At 35.4% G+C, this 22,993-nt stretch overlaps 1 protein-coding gene across 4 annotated transcripts; it reads left to right on the top strand.

Moving 5' to 3' along the window:
* The first annotated feature begins 4,581 nt into the window (after window positions 1-4,581).
* LOC138329395 (zinc finger protein 76-like) lies at window positions 4,582-22,811 on the top strand. Of its 4 annotated transcripts, none has more exons than XM_069276353.1 (14): window positions 4,582-4,659; window positions 9,219-9,549; window positions 9,914-10,070; window positions 10,560-10,634; window positions 11,323-11,544; window positions 11,912-12,042; window positions 13,363-13,464; window positions 13,686-13,802; window positions 14,509-14,710; window positions 14,875-15,054; window positions 15,445-15,678; window positions 16,036-16,157; window positions 17,159-17,368; window positions 19,517-22,811. In XM_069276353.1, exons 2-14 carry the CDS (start codon window positions 9,265-9,267, stop codon window positions 19,646-19,648), a joined length of 2,169 nt encoding a protein of 722 aa, XP_069132454.1. In that variant the 5' UTR covers window positions 4,582-4,659; window positions 9,219-9,264; the 3' UTR covers window positions 19,649-22,811. The 4 variants fall into 4 exon arrangements, with proteins under 4 accessions (XP_069132454.1, XP_069132456.1, XP_069132453.1 ...); XM_069276355.1 differs by lacking the exon at window positions 4,582-4,659 and adding an exon at window positions 4,683-4,834 and having other exon boundaries at window positions 17,162-17,368; XM_069276352.1 differs by lacking the exon at window positions 4,582-4,659 and adding an exon at window positions 4,683-4,834.
* Window positions 22,812-22,993: the final 182 nt, after the last annotated feature.

The raw sequence follows: 22,993 nt of genomic DNA, 5'->3' as shown, positions 1-22,993 counted from the left end.
TGACCCCACCCCCCAGGGGGCTGTGGGAGGGGCCAAAAGGGGTAAAATTGACTAAAATTTAGATGTGGTAGAATCAAATACTCTTCATAGAACGAAAAGGTCTCAAGGCCCTCTACAAAAATTACGAATTATATGACCCTGGAGTCTCAGGTTTCCCCCTGGGGAGGGGTTTAAGTTTACTGTAGTTTATATAGGGAAAACACATTTTTGAGCATTATTTTGTCATTTATAATAGAAAATTAGTTAAATGTTGTCAGAATTATCCCTATGAAATGGCCATTGAATATCCTATTAACAAATTTTCCTAATAGAAAATTAGCTAAATGTTGTCAGAATTATCCCTATGAAATGGCCATTGAATATCCTATTAACACAATTTTCCTAATAGAAAATTAGTTAACTGTTGTCAGAATTATCCCTATGAAATGGCCATTGAATATCCTATTAGCAAATTTTCCATGACTAATTCCCAAGGGCCTTTGGGGCGGGGCCAAAAGGAGTCAAATAGACTAAAACTTCAAAAAACTTCATCTGAAATTCTGGAACAGGTAGAATCAAATACTCTTCATAGATGGAGAGGTCTTAAGGTCCTTTGCAAAAATTGTGAATTATATGACCCTGAGGTTTCAGTGTTTCCCCCTGGGGAGGGGTCAAGTTTACTATAGTTTATATAGGAAAACACATTTATGATTGTTATTTACTTATTTTTCATTGGAAATTAGTCATACTGGGTTAGAATTTTTAGCCTGAGATAGTATTGTATCGTCATATCCATATTGGTCCTGACCGACCCCCAGGGGCGTTAGAGACGGGGCCAAAAGGGGTCAAACAGGCTAAAACTTCAAAAATCTTCTTCTGAATTCACAGATTTGATGGAACCAGATACTCTTCATAGATTGGAAGGCCGTAAGGCCCTTTACAAAAATTGTAAATTTCATGGCCCTGGGATCTCAGACTTTTCCCTGGGGAAGGGATCAAATTTACTATAGTTTATATAGAAAAAAACCATTTATGAACATTGTTTGCTCAGTTTTAATAGGAAAGAGTCAAACTGGGTTAGAATTAATAGCCTGAAATAGCATTTTAACACCATATCCATATTGGTCCTGGCTGACCCCAGGGACTAGAGGGGCGGGGCCAAAATGGGTCAAAAATAGCTAAAAATTTTAAAAATCTGCTTCTGAATTCACAGGTTTGATGGAACCAAATAATTTTTATAGATTAAAAAGTGAAATTTATAAAATCACTGACACTGACTGACTTCTAGTTTCGTTTTGTTGTTTAACGTTGGCAAAGCAAATTGGAATTTTAAGCATAAGATTTGGTAACATAATACACTAACTATCAAAATGAAAAACAAAAAAAAATAAAAATTATAATATGAAGGTTCAACTTTAAAGTTTATTGTGATTCGTAAATACTTTTTACAGATTTGAACCAACTTTGCAATGCTCTTTCTGTAGCAGCACTCGGGTGACCGTCAAGGCCTCTTGTTTCTGATACATACTAAAGAAATTGTATGTGGATAGGTATATATTTGTATGTTTTGGGAGGTTGCAGTATATACAGTGTATAAGGGTAGGAGTAAATATGTACATTCTATGTACATTTGCATAAATAAGACTATATTAAGATTATTTACGTCCTGGTTATACGCATATTTTTGTCTCATTAAAAACCCCCACTGGGATCTGAGAACCATCATCGTAAACGTTTAGGGCCTAGATAAAAAAATAAAACATACATGAAGATGATCGGGTGAAAGTTTTCTGCATGTATAATCGCGCCTATAATACACTAAAATATTATTCTTTACACATATGAACACTAACTTACGTCCTCTTGAAAGTTGTTTTGAAAGTTGCAAGTCGGAAATAAAAATCACGAAAACATTTTCATTAACTTGCAGTCGGCCGGAAAACATAGTAGGCCGGCTATTTACATTCGTTCTAATGATAGGTGACATATAGAGGTTTATTTTTTTACCTTCTAGGTGACCGCCATTACTGAAATCAATTATTTATCACCTTAAAACGGACAGAATAGTTTTTTTTATAGATTAGACTGAAGCTTTGGTATTTGAGTCCTTCAAATTGCATATGAAACCGAATGTTTGTTAAATTTTGCTGAATTTTTCAGTGGCGTTGGAAGATGAAACGTAATGGGGGGGGGGGGGGGGGGAAACAAAGGTCCTCAATATTTCGCACCCCCCCCCCCCCCTTCGCGGCACTTACTGGAGATAATTAATATACCTTTTTCATATGTTATTACATATAATCCTTGTACACAGTGGCGTCGCTAACAGGAAATTAATGAATACACAAATTAGCTTGCAAGTTTGGGGGGTTCGGGTTTCCCCGGGAAAAAATGTACGATTTAGAATGGCAGAGATGAGTTTTACAATGTATTTTGATGATTTTGCGAGCGCCGAAGGCGTGATATTTTGGTGTTTGGGAGGTTCGGGGTTTCCCCGGGAAAAAAATGTACGATTTATAATGGCAAAGATGAGTTTTACGATATATTTTGATGATTTTGCGAGCGCCGATGGCGTGATATTTTGGTGTTTGGGAGGTTCGAGGTCTCCCCGGGGGAAAATGTACGATTTAGAATGGCAAAGATGAGTTTTGCGATGCATTTTGTTGAATTTGCGAGCGCCGAAGGCGCGAGAATTTGGTGTTTGCGGAGTCCGGGGGTCTTCCCCGGGAAAAATTTTACGATTTAGAATGGCTGAGATGAGTTTTACGATGTATTTTGTTGAATTTGCGAGTGCTGGAGGTGTGAGATTTTGTTGTTTGGGGGTAAGGGGTCTCCCCCGAGAAAAATATTACGATTTGGAATGGCTGAGATGAGTTTTACAATGTCTTTTGATGAATTTAAAGTGTGCTTAACACGGTAATTTTTCGATTTAAAGTTACCTGCATTTAGAAATGATAATTGTGAGTGTCGTCATACCATGCAACCCAGGTCAATCTGAATTGAATGTCTTGCTAAGACATATAAACAAATTAATATTTTAAGAAGCATTTGTTTGAAATAGTATATTCCCTTGATGGACATTTTTAGTCTAGTTCGTGTGTATTGAATTTTCATTATAAAAGATTTGAAACATTACAAAAGGTTCGAACATTCGAAAGTTTTAGGAAACGCGCCGCGCATCGGAAAATTTTCTAAAATGAAGTACAAAAATGTGCAGGAGGACACTTTTTTCTTTCAAATGTGCATTTTTAGAACATTTCACTCGACGAAAATGGGGGGGGGGGCAAAAACATGTTTTAAAACGTTTCTCTCCCTTAAAATTTATTTATCAACATAAAGACAGATACAAAATGCAACTAAATTATAACATTTTATTGAGCTATTACAATTATTTTAATACTGAAATTTTTTGACTAAAGTGTCAACTGTAATGGACATGAGTGTAACATAAAGACCATGTGTAACGGGAAGGACAAAGTCGCTACGAAATTGCACGGGGACCTGGCACGAAAATGTTTAACCAATAGTATACATTGTATATAATATATATACTATGTATACTATTGGTTAAAAATTTTTCGTGCCCGGTCAGGTGCGAAATTGTGGGATATTACAAAGTACTAATCTGAACATAGAATAACTGAATATTTCTATTTCAAAAGGGAACGGACTAACTATGAACGTAAAGACACATCATGCTTTGCAAACACTGAAAGTTAACCATGGATACAAGTAAGTTTGTGTTTTATTTCCTAAAATCTAAAATGACAATGTTCTACATTGGCATACCAATTTGAAAACAAAGTCTCACAAAAGTTTGAAAGGCCGAAATACAAAAAAAAAAAAAAAAATGTTGCTTGGAATGAAAGTATCCGGATTTTTAGCATCGTAACGGTAATAGACATGCAGCACAATTTCTGGACACAAGGCCTAAAAAAGAATTTGTCTGTTTAAGATTACATTGACAAAAAATCGGGTCCGGGTAGGTCGAGAGGATTTTTTTTCAGTGTGTTTCACTCTAAAATAATTGCCGGAACCGGAGTCCGAGATCGAAATCCCGACTTTTTTTTGTTTCGTAGAAAAGTGGGAAAAAATAGGGTCGGGGGTAAAAAATTAGGGTCGGTCGGGTAACCGTTCACAGACACAAGGATTTATCTCATATACGTCCTTGACAGACATAAATTATTATTTTTTTAGCCCAATTTCAATGTAAAATGGCAGAAAATAGCATTGATTATTTAGATTAGAAAGTTTACTTAAAACATGTTTCTAATAATTTTGTTCTACACAGATTCAAGTATTTAAAGACATGTGTCAAGGTAAATAAGATAATTTTCTGTGATAAATTAGAACATTAACAAGTTTTGGACATTTTAACGTTTACGGATATTTCGCATGTTCAAAATCATTTAATAAAATTTCCATTATTTAGCATGATTTGACCATTGAAACTATTCTAATTGCTGTACTAAATTGATTAATTTTGTGATTTAATGAATAATGAATAGATATACGATTGACAGCGGTGTAAAAAATAAATGGCGATTAAGACTTGGGTCTTGTGCAAGTCTACACGACTAAGCATTGTGACGTCACATATATGCTAATAATTTCAAAACGATATGCATATTGTAATATACGTGACGGAATCTCTCGAACGTAACGGTTTATAATGAACGTTTGGTGAGTAATTTTAGTAATTAACTTATTCCATTTTGCAAAATGCTACATACCAGGGAAATTGATAGATAAACTGACGACAGCTGCGATACGCACTTAGCATTTTATTTTTAAATATCCATGATCCGGGCCGGAAGACAGAGCATTGCATGGCGGTCTAGGTAGTGAGGATTTTTGGGTAAGTTTTCCCAGTGTTCAAAGTGCATACTGTCAACAGCAGAGTGGCTGTTGGGATTGATGAAATTAGAGCATCAGACATCATGTGGCCTATAAAAATGTTTTAAGATTTGTGTCCTTTGCTATTTAAACACGAAAAACGAGCAAACGGTCGTGTTCAGAAAACATTCAAGATGGAGACCTTCCTGCTAGACGACCACACGAAGCGAATTCTTTCTCGAGTCGTTACAAGCTAGGCTTGCGTTTGTCTCTTGGAGACAAAATTTGTTTTCGAAAATGAAAGTAGACTGACAATAATAAAAAAATGTGATTCCATTTCTTAAAAATATAGTGGAGGGTTCTTGATTAGTCATTTTGTGAATGATGTGCCGAGTCGTTGACCTATTTATCGTAACAGTAAGCTCAGGCCCATGTAAATCGACATACCAAGTTAAGGCTAACACTACTAAGCATAGCCCTTAATAGACCCACAGTAGTCTTGCTTAATATGACCCTTAGATGATATTAACTAAGGAAAAATCTCCCAGACGCAGAGGCATTTATTTAGTTATTCAAATTAATCAGTAATAAATAGCCTATCACACCGGTGTTGCAGAGGAGCACCTGCAGGGTTCAAACCCAAGACCTCTGAACAGCAGCCAGTTATAAGATTAGCCTAGTCCAGGTTTTAATTGTGCATATTTATAGTGATACAGTCGACTTTTTACACTACTATAGGGGGAATTTCCGTTAAGCTCAACACAATCAGTAGAATGGAAAACCTGTAAGTCCAGGGTCATGAGTCGATATAAAACCTGAGCTGGTGGCACACCTACCCTCTCCCTGTTACAAATTATAATGATACTGGAATAGGTGCAAAGAAAAGCACTAGATGAATTGATGTATTCCAATTGATTAATGCATGAACATGCCATGGTTGTAAGCGATCGACCCGATTCAGAACTATTGCACTTTTTGAACTTTAAGTGTACATGTACTCTTGTGTCTTAGGTTAATGGAATATACAATCCTACTTGTCATTGAAGGATTCACCTGATTTGAAAGTCATTGTCACAGTTACTCTTATTCACATGCATGCAGGATCATGATTGAGTCCGTAATAATCTCCATCTGCAGTGCATGATTAGATGAGAAGAGAGATTTAATTTCTAATCAATGAAAGACCTCTTTATACTGTAGTTTTGATGGCTTTACTTATAAGTATCTAGTCTTCAGCATCAAACTTTATCCAGAACGATCAAAATGGTCTTACATAACAACAGAAATCCATTTGTCATAGGCAATGTCATCAATATTGAAATTAAGACAAATGTAAAATAACACTATTAGGATATCGCAGGTAATAATGACATCGTAATCAAAATATGATTGTTTCATGATCCAGGGCATCCAATTAACCCTTGACTTTAGCAGACTCAGGTGTCAAATCACAAATCTGAAGAATTAAACGTTCATTCTCCACTAATTTGCATGTTTTCAGAAATGAAAACATAAAATATGAAAATTGAAAACAAAGTTCTTATGTATTGTCATTTGTTTGGCAAATATCTCTACTTTTTAAATCCAAAAGGGCTGGCTCCTATCTTTACTCAAAGAAAAGTTATAATTGTTACAGTCAACCATCATATTTTGGTAAAGAACAGATACGTGACTTTGTTAAAATGAACTAAATTGAGGTTTGTCATTAGAAATGCCACAAAATATACACTTTAACTGAATTTCCGCTTTGGTTTTGGACTTTTCTTTCCATTCAAAGCCATTTGTCCGTCTCGAAAGCAACTTGTCTTTATCAATTGCAGTCATGAAAAGTTCATTTGTGAATATTGGTTTGTATGATTCATAAGTGTATTCGAATAGTTTCATATAAAAATAGTGCCAAAGTATTTTGTTTCTACATTTTTCCTTATTATCAAACTGTATCTTTATCTGCATCAGTACATGTCAGTAATTTTGTATTCGTATAAATCACAAATTACTGTATAGGACATTAAAATCCTGCTTTAAACAGTAACGTATATGTTACAACATACTTAATATATGACTGTAGAAATCTGACAGGATTATTATGTTTTTCTGTTTCATAAATTCGTCAAAATGCATTAAAGAAAACGTACTTTTCAGCGGTTTCACTTCTCTGCAATACTTTAGATGATTTTTGCCTAAATTAGCAGCGATAACGTATCTGTTCTCTTGGTATATGTCTTTATGAAGTATTAGAAAATAAACGAATTCAATAACACGAATCTGCTTCAAAACTTGTAGTCAAAACTACAACATCAAATTATCAAACGATAGATCAAAACTATTGAAAGCGGCGTCGATGAAGAGATGATTATGTTTCTACCATATTGGTAACGTATCTGTCTACACCGATTCCCATTGACTGCGGATGGTTTCAGCGTTCTTGTCATTTAATTGGGAAAAAACGACCCGCACGACTGACAGGTAGATGTGATAACTCATGATAAACAGTTCGTCTGATATTATTGGCCAACGAAACCTCACTTGTCCTTTGTTGATGTTTTTTGACATGAAGCAAAGGAATAATTCATTCTCATTGTCCTCGCCTTCCTTCACCTGAGAAACGTATCAGTCTCCGTCATACTTGATTGCCACAAACAACCCTAAACTTACATTTTCTGACCATATCTAGTCTGAAACAAATTGCTACAAATGAAACCAAGTTCACTCAAATTAAGGTTTACGTACAAAAGTACAGATCCGTTACCAAATATGACAGGTACGTTACCAAATAAACAGATACGTTATTTCATGTTTATATATCACATTACCGTATCATTAGTATAACAAACATTCTAACAATATCTGGCTATAAAATGTATTTGAATTAGTCGATGTAACAGTATTTTTATTAGTTTTACACTAAATATTAGAGTTAACGGTACATCTTTCATCAAACAGATACGTGATCTTTTATACCAGATACGTTACTATTTTGATATGTGATTTATACATTTAACAATTAATTATATACCTAATAGCTTAATCAATACAGCTAACTAGTGTTAGAAATCACGTGATTATGATCAGAAATGTATATATATGTTACTATGTACAGGTATATACTAAAGGAAAGTAAAAGTTTTTCTTATTTCGAGTTTCCCAACACTGGCAACACAACGAATCTTCCCGCTTGTAAACTATTGACAAACTCTCGGACACTTGCCACGTGGTTAAGCTAATTTCGAATGTTTTATGACAAGCGTGAGAATTTCTGTCGATATGGGTATTTTTTCATAACGTATCTGTCGGTAACGTACTGACCGACACTAACCCCTCTCATCATTTAAATGACACCGTGTGACTTGTCGACCAAACCACAAACATTGTAACACTTAGTATTCTATACTTTTCAAACTGTGATGTGAATTTATCTCTGTGGGAAAGTGGCATCTTAGGTAATCAAGTACATAGTAGTAACGTATCTGTTGATGTCGTTGCGTAACATGTATATTTTCAAGATTAGATCGCACCTGTCCATTTAATTGTTAATGGATGTGTCCTTGTCATAAAGGTAAAAGTTAGTATACAGATTAAAGTTCATTATCACGGAGAAAACGTGGACATTTGATAATACATTAATTGTGTACATGATTTTATTTGTTTGTAACGTATCTGCCAGCATAGTTTGTGACAATGATAAAATGAGTTACATAAAAAATATCTAAGCATTTTGTGTGCCAATACTTGTCTATTCTCATTGCGTATGCTAATATCTATGATATGATAGAAAAAAATGTAACATTTACCCATTTCCTTAGTCACAGTTGATTTATGAAATACATTATAGCTTAAGAGGACAGTCGAAATTCGTCACGAGAGCCATATTTAATGTGATGATGAGAAAAATCTTAATTGGTCAGAGGAACAACACTTGATTATTTCCAAAGATCAATCAATATATTTTACGTGTGAAACAAACATGATATACAAACATGGTTTTTAAGTCCCGATATTGATAGAGGACACTTAATAATGGAATCTGTACATTTAGTGGAGAATGAACGTAAAACATATCACACGTAGACATGTGCTTCAAACTGAGTCAATGAAATCTGATTTTTGGGAGACAAAAGCATACTCTCGGGGTCTTCTGAACGCCCTGTGATCGGTATAGACAAAATATTAAATGAAAGTTGTGTCTGGGGGCAGGCTATCTCTTGTATAGAAACAAAATTGAAATTTTTGTCTATTCAAATGTATTTCCATAAATAATGTCAGTTAAGATTCTGCAGACATTTAATTTTATTTCAAATGCAGTCTCAACTTAACCACTTTCCCTTTATTTTGAAGTAACTCCAGTTTCTTAATGTTAAACTGACAAAAATCACTATGGTAAACTGTACGTGTTCTTTTTTTTACAGAAAAATGTGTCACCATTGGTCAATAATGTTGCCACCAAGTTAAGAGATGGATAGTATTGTTATTGAGGGGATAGGCCATGTTGGGGATGTGCCTGGTCAGATCACGGAGGATGATCCCCCTGACCACCCTGAACCTGAGGACGGGGCTCTAGAAGATGACACTGAAGACAATGAACTATGTGAAGTGAATCATGACATTAAAGTTGAACCTAATGTAGACAATTCTGAAGTGGGCGATAATGCTGATTCCATTGTGGTCGACCCAAACGTGGGCATCCATAATGATATGCCAGAAGGGGAGGTAATTGGACTTCTACTTCAAAGCCATGGGGTAAGATTGACACTAACTAATGTTTTACAAAAGATTAATCATAAGCTCACATGACTTGATAAAGGGAAAGGAAAGGTAATTTTGATAAAAAAGACCACCCTTCGAAAAAAAATAAAATATATTGGCAAACTTTTAACCACAGATGAAATTGAATATATTTTCCAATATTGATTTTACTGAGATAGAATAGATTTAAATGTAAGAAATGTGATCTTAAAGGATAAAATCAATGAAAATATATTTTAAAAAAATGATTAAGCTTAATGTAATTTACAATTTGTGTCTAATGCTTTATTTCTATTCTTGATTCTGTACTGTTTGACTAAATGCTGTGACATATATTTCCTCATTGTGTTTGTTTTAGATGGAGGAAGACCTTGTACATGACATTGACCCCCAACAGCTGGGTGTGACAGTGTCCATACCGGATCATAGTTTGATCCCAGCTGACAACACTGCCCAGACTGTACAAGCTGTAACACTTGCCGATGGAACTACAGCATTTATACAGCATCCCAAAGGTAAATAAGGACCACCCACACCACATGTACATAGGACGCTTCCCAGACAGCAAGTAGCTTTGCTGTATATAACTTTTGATCACTTGTTTTGTTGCTCTTCTGCCTCTGGAAGCTTAAGCTCTTCTGTCTATGAACTGGAGGATCCTGTGGGGAAACATCCCTTTTGAGAAGAGCACAAATCAAGCAAGCCACATTGATCATGACCCTACCTGCATATGTTGAATATGTTTTATAACTAAACCAATTGTTCATACCTGTAACCTTTACAATTTAGTGTTCATTTGTTTCTATTTGAATCAAACATAGATTTCTGTGAGGTAAATCCAACATAGTAAAATTTCATGTGATGTATGGTATTGTCAAATAATTCAAATAAAGTTGCTAGCAGAAACAAACTATCCTTACTGGTGATATACTTTTCTCAAGCACCGAATCCTGACAAAATAAAAGATGTTTATTAAGACATATGTAAACTTTCTTGTTTGACAGGGAGGAAGTTTCTGGAGGGCCAGACCATAACCTTAGAGGATGGCAGTACTGCAGTGGTACAGGGACTAAGTCAAGGTCAATATGTTTGAATTTAACAGAGTTATTTCCCTTGTGGATAGGTATTTGTTGTGAGGTTATTACTATGTATGCAGAAATTGTGTTGTTTTCTCTTTAAAATATGATGTTACAATCATAAAAAAAACATGACATCACAATGAGTACCCACCCAGATAAGGGTAGATAACTCTGTAACATGCAAATACAGCATACGCTCTGAGAGAGCATTGATATTCAAAATTCAAATATAGGTGGGAGTTTTTCTTGTTTTAAAAAATAACATTCAATTAAACAGAATGATTTGATTTATCTAATATGACTCTGAGATGACACACATCTTTATGTTAAAATGATGTCTTATTGTATTTTCTCTATTCAAACTGAACATAAATTTAGTTAAAATATTTTTAATAGACAAAGTCTAATAAAATACTAAAATAGAGTGTTTTATTAAAAAATTTCTGATAATAATCCTACCTATCACCATTTTAGTTATAAGGTATGGGGTATTATTTTGAGCGAGCCTAAGGCCTGTAGTCCATGACATAATTAGATGATGACTTCAACTACTATAAGTCTAAAGCTTGCTCATTTGCCTCCCTTGAATAAACCTTAGGATATACATACATCAGTAGTATGATATGGACAATCAGTACTAAGGCTGTTTCACGCAAACTAAATATTTACATTATGGATCTTATTACAGTATCCAATTTACCAAGCCAGATTGAAACAGCTCCTGACAATATGACCGATGAAGTTGACCTGAAGGATATACACCAACTTCAGGTCCAGCAGATGACCCTGGTGGACGGTACACACATCGTGGATGGTCAGACACTGGCAGAAAGTCACGCTCACATGACTGATGGTCAGCCTGTTCAATTAGAGGATGGCACAACAGCTTATTTACATACAACGCCAAAAGGTAAGTCATTGATGACCTTGTTCATAAGGTCAAGGGTGAACTGTTTATTTCAGAATGGATCAACTAAAAGTACTATTTAAGGATGTTGTGTGGAAATTTAAACAAAATAAAATTATGCTTAAAGTTGATAATTTGTTGTTGAAACTTCAAATACTTATTCATAATATAATGGTCTAGATTAAACATGTATGACGACATAATTAAAAAATAGATATCTCACTAGTTCTAGGTATCCAACACATAACAAGTCTACTCATGCTTTGATTAAACTCCTCATGTATTGTTCAATTTCAGAAGTTTTGTAAGCTCAATAACAATAAAAGCCCATGGGAGATAAATTTACAAATATTTACTTTGTACATTGTAGAGGGGTTACAAGCCATACAGTTAGAAGATGGTACTACAGCCTATATTTCCCACCCAACACCTGAGGCTCTGTTTGGGGACGCGGCTAACCTTGACTCTGCTCCTCTTAGTCTGGAGCAGCTTACTACACAGGTATGTGTTTCTCCAAACGGTCAGTCTAACTTAGGCCCACTCAGGTATGTGTTTCTCCAAACGGTCAGTCTAACTTAGGCCCACTCAGGTATGTGTTTCTCCAAACGGTCAGTCTAACTTAGGCCCACTCATAATCAGGTATGTGTTTCTCCAAACGGTCAGTCTAACTTTGGCCTACTCAGGTATGTGTTTCTCCAAACGGTCAGCCATACTTAGGCCCACTCAGGTATGTGTTTCTCCAAACGGTCAGTCTAACTTAGGCCCACTCAGGTATGTGTTTCTCCAAACGGTCAGTCTAACTTAGGCCCACTCATAATCAGGTATGTGTTTCTCCAAACGGTCAGTCTAACTTAGGCCCACTCAGGTATGTGTTTCTCCAAACGGTCAGTCTAACTTTGGCCTACTCAGGTATGTGTTTCTCCAAACGGTCAGCCATACTTAGGCCCACTCAGGTATGTGTTTCTCCAAACGGTCAGTCTAACTTAGGCCCACTCAGGTATGTGTTTCTCCAAACGGTCAGTCTAACTTAGGCCCACTCATAATCAGGTATGTGTTTCTCCAAACGGTCAGTCTAACTTAGGCCCACTCAGGTATGTGTTTCTCCAAACGGTCAGTCTAACTTAGGCCCACTCAGGTATGTGTTTCTCCAAACGGTCAGTCTAACTTAGGCCCACTCATAATCAGGTATGTGTTTCTCCAAACGGTCAGTCTAACTTAGGCCCACTCAGGTATGTGTTTCTCCAAACGGTCAGTCTAACTTAGGCCCACTCAGGTATGTGTTTCTCCAACAATCAGCCTAACTTAGGCCCTTCTTAGTACTACTTGTCTAACTTAGGCCCTTTTGAGAACTATTTGTCAGATGATGACCATTGCCTGTAGTTTTTGTTAGTTGGTCTATCTGAGCTAGTCCCTAATAAGTTCGTAATTTGGGTTGTTAGTTTAAGCAAGGACCAAGTGACAGTTTATCATAGACATCATTACATACTGATGGGATGAGTTTCATCAATAATGCTCTCGGGTTTCAAAGGACACATTATCATAATGCATGTATTGTTAGTAATTGATTTTCTTTCCATTTACAACCTTTCTTAGATTTAGACTTTTACTCTTTGGAAGACACATACAGCTGATTTCTGGCCATAATACATTTATTAAGTCTGTACTTGTAGAATCCATGATTCAGTTGTAAAATTTTATACAAGGAGGTGTTACAGTCATATAAATAAAATCAGGATGGAGTCTTATATTCACTTTGCTCAATAAACATTAAAGTGGTAGACATTCTACATATATTACCAGAATGTGTGTATGATTTTGTAGGTATCAGCAGAACAACTGAAAACATGTACAGAGATGGTACAGGCATCTGAAGCCAAGGCAGTCAGTGTGGCTAACGGTGCTGGGGGAGTCGTCAACAGCATAGTAAGTCATGTGATCTTTATACGTCATAGTCATGTGATCTGTATAGCTCAGTCATGTAATCGAGATATATTGTAGTCATGTGATCTGTATAGCTCAGTCATGTAATCGAGATACGTTGTAGTCATGTGATCTGTGCATCTCAGTTACATACTTAAACTTGAAATGAAGAAAAGAAAATCTAAAATGACATTGTAGTTTAGTATGTTGTTTTCTGTCTGCAGACTGTGATAGCAGCGGGGGTGACTGGAGATGGCAAGCCTATCAATATTGGTGAGAAAGCTTACAAGTGTAGCTTTGAAGGGTGTGGCCGCCTCTATACCACCCACCATCACCTCAAGGTAATTATATTAGATCCAATAAACAACACCTTTAGTAAACAAGAAAATTTGAGTGACACTTAATAAGTATATTTTTTCAGGTGAATGACTCACTGAAGTTTCATGCTCGCCATATAATGCAGGAATTAACTATGTATGTGTATTATAAAATCATTTTAAGACGACCTAGTTCTGGTCAGAGTATCGTACTTAGTTGAGCAGCAAAATCAGTTGCTCTTCTGGGTATGCCCTCGACCATATGGTTTAGGGAAAAAAAACCATTAAAAAGTGCATTTTGTGATGCACCTGCAGTATGTATGAAAGATAAATGAGGATTGATAAGTTAAATATTGGCATGATCCAGTTGAAAATAGGATTGCCATATTCCATGTGATTACACTAAAAAAGTTACTTAGTCCCAGGCCTTCAAGTCATATATTCAAAATATGTGGAGTCAACAGTGTTTGGACCAATCTAATGAATTGCTTCCCCGAGGCCGAGGGAAACAATGCATTGGGTTGGTCCCAACACCAAGCGGAAAGTGGTTTGACTGTTGACTGCAGATATTTTTTAATATATGAGTTGCAGGACTAATAAGGAGAAAGAAAGGACGATTAAAGGAATCTGTGAGGGACCTGAGAGGAAAATGAGGTAGCTTATGTATCATAAATATATATATTTTCTTAAATCAAAGATTGTGTAATGTCCTTTTATGTTGTTTATGAAGGTGCATGAGAGATCTCATACAGGCGACAGACCATTTAAATGTGAGTTTCCTTCCTGCACCAAAGCGTTTGCGACAGGCTACGGTCTGAAGAGTCACACCCGTGTCCATACGGGAGAAAAGCCATACAAATGTCCAGAGGAAAGCTGTGATAAAGCCTTTAAAACTTCAGGGGATCTGCAAAAACATGTGAGAACGCACACAGGTGAGAACTCATCCGAGATATAGCATTTAAGATAATTATAATTTTATGTTCCTATACCTGAAATAGATATTTAAACTTACATGCCTGAAGAGTAAATAAGTGTGCATTGTTAGTCGTGATGAAAACTTTGACACAAATGATCACTAACTTTTTCTTTTGTTTAGGAGAACGGCCATTCAAATGTCCATTTGAGGGCTGTAATCGGTCCTTCACAACTTCAAATATAAGGAAGGTACATATCCGTACCCACACAGGGGAGAGGCCATATGTGTGCCAAGAGGAAGGATGTGGACGGGCTTTTGCTAGTGCTACTAATTACAAAAACCACATCCGCATACATACAGGTAATGACAAAAAATTATCAAAAGTGAATCATGCCTTAAAAGTTTTTTCTATGATCTAATGTTGTTTTGCCTACAGAGTATTGCATATCAATACAAATGCTGAAAAATTTGTAAAAAAGGCATCTGTGGCTTGTACTCCGATGCAACTTATAATCCTTATCCAGTAACTGTAAAAATGGCACCTATAACCTTTTTATAAATTAAAGTTTTCCTAGGTTTAGGATACGAAAGTGATGTGATGTTCACATGAAGTGAAAAGTCATGTCAAAAATATTTTGCTGGTTTAAGTTGACTGAGATGCTTGTAGTTTGAATTTGATGTGGTAACTTTTGACGAGTTAGAGTTACTGTAACTGTATACTCATTTGACAGAGGATACTTTACACCACAGGTGAGAAGCCCTATGTATGTACTGTCCATGGGTGTGGGAAGAGGTTTACTGAATATTCTAGTCTGTACAAGCACCATGTGGTACACACCCACTCCAAGCCTTATGTGTGTAATCACTGTGGAAAAACGTACCGACAGACCTCCACACTAGCCATGCACAAACGCACCGCACATGGGGAGGATATCTCACCCGAAAGTGAGGCTCAATTACTGGCTCAACATCGAAACCCTGAAGGTAGGAAATGTTAACTCCTGTTATTAAGATGTATCGTGCTTATTGCAATGTCTATCAGTCATGCTACATCTATTGTAAAACTCCATTATAACGACCATGCCTTCTCAGTAGTTGTCAATGCCTACAGATTTAGTCTTTTGAAATATAATAGATTGCAAGCAATGAATTCTTTATCTACAGGTATGATCATTTGCGAGGTTTAGCTTGTGAAAAATTGGCATATGTTTGCATTACATTGGAAGTACTAAGTATCATGTTGCAGTCATATACTTGAAATTATCTATATAACAATTTTATCAAGAAAATTTGAAGAATTTGTTGAAAGCTTACATATGAAATTTTGTATCACATGTGCAGACGATGAGGATGAACCACCAGAGAAACGTGCCAAATTTCAATATGCATTATCAACACCAGATGGCACTGTTTCTCAAGAGGATGCAACGATAGCGATAACAACATCAGAGGCCCAACAAGCTGTAAGTAAACTCTTTATCCTACAGGTTAATTTACAGGTAGTTGTTATTCTGTAATGGTGAAATTTACAAGACATGGGTTTTCTGTCCCTACTTTGAAATTTGGGGAGAGGGACATAAAGGACTGAAAACCAACATATTTTTGTGTGCGATTAAATTTTGTGGTTCCTTTGAAATCGCAAAAATTAACCACTGCGAAAAAGTTTCAAGCATTTAAAAGGTAGAGTAGAAACAAAGGAAGTGAAATGATGATGATTAAATTATCATGAAAATTTGCAAGACATGGAAATGTGAAAATAATTTGGTTTACTTTATTACCCATACTTGTCCCATCTCATGCCGTCCTGTCCAGGTAGATTTTATTTGGAGGCAGAAACATTTATCATATTACTGATGTTTGAAGTTTGTCAGGAAAAGATAATCTGAAGTATTTGGATTGATATTGACTGTCAAAATGCATGTGTCCGAATTCTAGTTGTAGAATCTTTTCTGTCAAAAACATTTACCACAACCTTTGTGTAATGTTACTTTAATACCTGTAACTAAATGAACAGATTATTTAAAAAAATATTTTTAACATTTTTGTCCTCTACAGCGATTCTGTAAATTCACAGTTACATAATAGAGAAGTTAAATTAAACCTTGTGCTAAATGTTCCAAGCTTAATGTGATAGTGGTAATCTACCTATTACTGTGTACATCTCAAGTCTTGTATTCATAAAATTTTAAATTGAATTTTTGAAAGGGATGACTTTCAAAAACTTTATTTTTGGCAATACAGATGAAAAAGACCCATAAAAAGTAGATGTAGATTGACCGCTAAATTGTGATGTTTTTTTTTTAAATTTGTATTTTCCTGTCAGCTAAGTAATGAAAGAGAGTGGTATTCATATTTTATAAAAAAATTGTATTTTACATTTAGCCAAATTATGAAAGTATGATACTTTTTATAAACTAATTTGTGTATTTCTTGTCGACCACACTATGAGTGTTGTTTTCCACAGCAGAGTTCCCTGATGGTTGGAGCGCCTGCTGCCTTAGGTACAGAGGAACAGACTGTTGTTTCTATACAACAGACACAAACAACAGCTGCCCAGCTGCTAGGGCAGTTACAACAGCAGCAAACACAGCAGGGTGTGGCAACTCTCACCGTCGGCGAGAACGGACAGCAAGTCTACGTTATAACTGATCCAGCTCAACTGGAAGCTCTCCAGGTATGGTGACATGCTTCAGTGAGATAGTAGCACTATTAAAATGAAATAGTTCCACTAATACAAAGATTTCAGTAAAACACTAACATACTGCAGTCACTCAGAACATAAACGCATTTCACAGACACAACACATCAGATACACAGGAATTGTCCTTTAATGAATTCGAACCTGGCTATTGATATGAACTTCATTGAACAAACCAACTGTCTCTAAACTCAGGTGAAATATGATTATATAGTAGTGTAGATAATTTCATGTGTAATTGTTTTTTAGTCTACATGGCCCAAATGGCTGGTGAGCTTACACCATGGCGCAGTGTTCCTCATCTGTCTGTCCGTCTGTCAACATTTCTTTTTAATTGGTACTAGTCATAAAGCAGTCAATGGGTTTACACTAAATTTTATCATTCATATCCTTGGGGGAAGGGGATCAGATTTTGCATAGATAGTGACTGCCAGAGTGGTAGAACCTAAGGGAAATCGAGAGAATTCCTTTAAAGGACCACTACCTTTCCAAAATGTTTTTTTTTTAAATGGGAATGTAAAATGAGATCGATAATATTGTAGAGTCGCAAAAGTTATTAACTTACCATTAATACTACACATATCATCACCTTCTGAACAGTTTGATTAAAATAAATAAAATGTTAATTTTCATAATGCGTGCCGTCTTATGATTCCTGTCGTCGTCCTAAATATCGCACAGTAGTTGACTATCACTGCACAAAACAGCAAAAGGACTCTCCACTGTTATCATATATTATGCAGGAAATCATTCATATGTTTGGAGTTGTAACCTCATCTTAGGCCATAGGTAGATATTTTCTGTTATTATTAATGTTTTAAAGAAACCTTTGTTTTGTTCTTGAAAGGTAGTGGGCCTTAAATCAGATTTTGCATATATTATGACACTGGCCCTTTTGGCACTGTAGAGGAAAAAGAGAAACATAATTAATTGCTCTGTCTTTTTCATGATAGATGATAACCCAATGGCCAGAAAAATTCTTAGTGGGGGCGGGGAGACATTTTACATAAATGGCCCATCAGGGGAAATATAGATATATAAATGACCCACCTTGAATGAAAGGGATCAAAATGTATATCAAAGTTTGATCTAAACTGATTTTACCTCCGTTACCCTGATCCTCTTTGAAAGGAAGATTTTTTTCCATATTCATTGATATAACCCTGGTGAGCAATACACCCTCATTTGACTTCCTGGTTTTTAGGTCACCTGAGACGAAGTCTCAAGTGACCTATTCTAATCGCCTTTTGTCCGTCGTCGTGCGTCGTATGTCCGTAAACAATTTACATTTTCGACTTCTTCTTCAAAACTGCTGAAGCAATTTCAATGAAAATTTGCACAAACCTTCTAAGGCATAAGGCCAATCAAAATTGTGAATTATATGGTCCCAATCCCCCAGGGGGCTGTGGGAGGGGCCAAAAGGGGTAAAATTGAGTAAAATTTCAAAAATCTTCTTCTCTACTCACAGATGTGATAGAATCAAATACTCTTCATAGATAGAAAGGTCTTAAGGTCCTTTACAAAAATTGTGAATTATATGACCCTGGGGTCTCTAGTTTCCCCCTGGGGAGGGGGTTAAGTTTACTATAGTTTATATAGGAAAAACACATTAATGAGCATTTTTTGCTCAATTTTTATAAGAAATGAGTCAAACTTGGTTAGAATTATTAGCCTAAGAAATAGCATTTTAACATCCATATCAGTCCTCCATGACCTCCTGGGGGAACAGAGGGGCAGGACCAAACAGGGTCAAAATGACTAAAATTTCAAAAAATACTTCTAAGTTCACATGTTTGATGGAAGCAAATACTCTTCTTAGTCTAAAAAGTCAAATTTATAAATCACTGACCAACTTCAAGGCCCAGCATATAATGTTTATATGTCTTTAATTTGTTTCATTATTTGTTTCATTATAAATTCTAACTCAGGTGACCGTTAAGGCGCATGGGCCTCTTGTTTTTTATAATGATTGCAAGGAATTCTGTAGCATAGTATCATTTTCTCTTTTATACATAATTCTGTCATAAGCATAAAAAATATCTTAATATGACAACTGATATGTTTTCTTCATGATAGTTGCTCATGTTACTTATCTCAAAGGAGCTGAATATTTGATCTTTGTAGCAACTTGCACAGCAGCAGCTAGAGGGCCAGGACGCTCTAGATGGAGGTACTATACTAGGCCACGAAGTCATCCATTCATCTGCTGATGCCATTGTCACTGATGTCCAACAGGTTACCATGTCCTTCCGATGATGACCCTGATCATCTCTCTGGTATCAAATTAAAAATACACTGGAAGTAATTACCAGTAATGTAGGGATGTAAGGATCATGTTACGACAACAAAGGCATGCAAGAACACTGAGTTACTCACCATGGTGACGATGTTGTTATCAAAATGAAGCAAGGGTAAATTAATTGTTACCATGGCAATGTAAGAAAGTAGTTGTAGTATGGTTTAAATTTGAAAATACACACATAAGGATGAAAAGATAAAGTTAATGTTAATACCATAGAAATAAGGATCATGTCCAAGATTCTATAGTGATATTAATGATAACATTGCAGATTCCATGGAAACTAGTAACGATAAAGTTAGAAGACAAGTGACCATTTCTATGAAAGGATTAGGTTACCATGCATAGCGAAAAAGGAAATGATAATAGTTATGTTAATAAGGGGGCAAGGCTATGGTACTATTGCAATTTTTGATTAGGTGATAGTGAGTATGTTATTATGTTGATGTGAAAGAGAGTCAAAGGCAATCATGGTAGTAAATGAGTTATGTAATGGTTTCTGCCAATGGTAATGTAATGTTTAGGTTACCATGGAAGTATAAGCATCATGGTTTAGTTGCCATATTGATGCAAGGTAAAAGTTGCCATTAGCTCTTTAAAGGGCTGACTATAGTGATCATGGAGACGTATCATGTTTTAGTTACCATAATGATGTGATGATCAGTTCACAGGTAATTGGATGGTGTAAGGATAATGTTTTAATTACTGTGGTAATGTAAGGATAATGTTTTAATTACCGTGGTGATGTAAGTATAAGTTTATAGCTACCATGGTAGCCCCGTACTAGGGTATGGATCATATGCCACGGTTATTTGTCATTTCATAGTTACCATGGTGATGCAAGGATTATGTTTGTGGCAGTAAAAGAAGAATTTTAGGGTTGACTTGGCTACTTTCATGGCCGATGTTAAAAGTTACGATGCGGATCAAAGGATCTTGTCTGTATGATAATTATTATGTTACATATTTCACAGTAGTAATGGTAGCTCCAAAATCGTTAAACGGTCTTACGTCTAAAACAGTCTTCAGTTTAGACTTAGCCAACCACAGAAGACGTTACAAAAATTTACATCATTTTTGATTGGCCAAGCAAAATCTTAAGTCTGAGGCTGTTTCATGATTCTGGGGCCCGATCTTCACACCCTCACAGGTATTGGAATGACAGAAGTATGTGATGGTGCTTTTCTACCAAAATGTGACGTAAACTTTGCCAGAATAATTAGTGTGCAATGTGGTCATATCACAGAGAGTGCCTGTGTGTAATATAGAATAAAGTGGTACAGCTTTGGGTGTCTTTCCGTCCGTCGTTAGTGCTCTATAAGATCCACGCCACTTCGTGTCCAATGTGTTCAAAATCTGTAACAATATCCGGAGTTACGGGAGTGAGGATGATATTGTATTAATCCGTAGATTTGTTATTGAACTTATAGTTTTACTCATGAATGTCTAAAAAGTTTTCTCAATAATTTGATTTATCTGGAAATTAAATTCTTCCAAATACCTCCTGTTCAGGTCTGTTTGATAAAAGTGGACATATACAGTACTTTGTATCATCGTTTATTAGAATCAAGAATAATGACTGTGTTAGGCCATCGAGTTCTACTATTGCGCCACCTTCTTCTATTTCTATCTGGAGCTCAACTAAATCAGCTTCACATAGCTGTCCCATGATTTATGAAAAATGTTTGTTTTACATTCTCACTAAGAAAAATAAAGTATAAGCGACTACAAGGTGTAAATCAAGATACAGATTTTGGAGTATTTTAAATATAATTGTGTTGTGGATTAATTAATATATTATATGTATTTCAGTCATTCCTACTACAAAAATAATCCATATACGTTAAATTAGAATCTGCCACTGAAAAACGTCTTTCATGGCATAATATTCAAATGTACAGCTGATCATACTGTATAGTTGTATATTTGCGGAGTTTTTAATTTCGGAAAATTCGTGGATTCATCCAAATTGGCGAAATTTTATACCTCTAAAAAATTAGACAGACTGTCCTATGAATGACGCTTTCAAAGATGAAGAAATAAACCCATGTGAATATTTTTTAAAGAAGTAAATCGCAAAAAATTGCACCCGCGAAATATAACAATATACAGTAATGTATTTGATTTCTGTAAGATATTACTTTTTATTTTGAATCTGAAGATACCTTACATCTGTTTCTATGAGAGTCTTTTTATCTCAATATCGTATCAATGTCCACCCTTAATGATTTTTTTTTTACTTCGATTTTATATTTAGAGCTTTTATTATTCGAAATGCATATATTATTCCGATTGTTTACCGTAGGCAACTTTGCTAATTTGTAAGGTGGATTTGTGTATAAACGAAGTTTCAATTTGACCTGACATCGTAATGATACTTAAACTAAATCATTTAATACTACAAAACTATCAACGAAAGCTTTACGAAACAGTAAATATCCCCTCCCTCATTGTACAACTACAACGAAACACAATATATGGCGTAAATTCTAAATTCAGTCATGATGCAAAGATGCAGTTTTTTTAAGTAATATCGGTTATTTACGCATTGTAAAGAGGACTTCAGTAAATATCATGAAATTAAAGGCTCTTTTGAACAACTGACGGTTGGTAGTTAGTTCAAGGTCTTGCGTGTTAGCGACTGTAGAAAGTGCTAGTAACACATACTAATTAAGAGTTAGTTTTATTAAACAGAATAAGGTATTGATTAATTGGACAACTGAACACGACTAAAACTTTGTCATGTATAACTCTCAGCGGAATAAATTGACTCAACTGAAAGCTGTTTCTGATATTGAAGCACATAACAGACTGTAAAATACTTCTTTTATGTATATACATGTATACAAATAATTTATTTGCTTACAATTCAAATGCTTCTCCAGTGATAAAACAAATAAAACTTAATATAGATGTTCTTTTTTTCGAATCCACAGGCATGTGGACATGATATTGTCATACGAGGTCTTAAATGCTTCTAATGGATGCTGTTTAATAGAGTTAAATTGTTCACTTAGTTTAAAAGTTTGGAATTATAAATATGTTTTATGTTCAATATGCATGCAATTAAATTGTATGTCGATTTATTTGTTAAAATTAAATTATATATTTGATATAAAATATTGTTGTTACTTGTTTTTTTATAAATATTTCCCCCGGAATCCAAATTTAATAGCCTCATGAAAGTTTTACTAATGTTTAAACGCTTAATTCGAGTCCTAACGGGAACGCTGTTGAGATGGAGAGTGAGTGGTTACTGCAAATCACAGTCGGACTGCGAATAATTGACAGTTCATGCCTTG

This window comes from Argopecten irradians, chromosome 8, assembly GCF_041381155.1.
Source record: "Argopecten irradians isolate NY chromosome 8, Ai_NY, whole genome shotgun sequence".
Lineage (NCBI taxonomy): Eukaryota > Metazoa > Mollusca > Bivalvia > Pectinida > Pectinidae > Argopecten > Argopecten irradians.
This window is presented reverse-complemented; position numbering and strand designations above follow the sequence as displayed.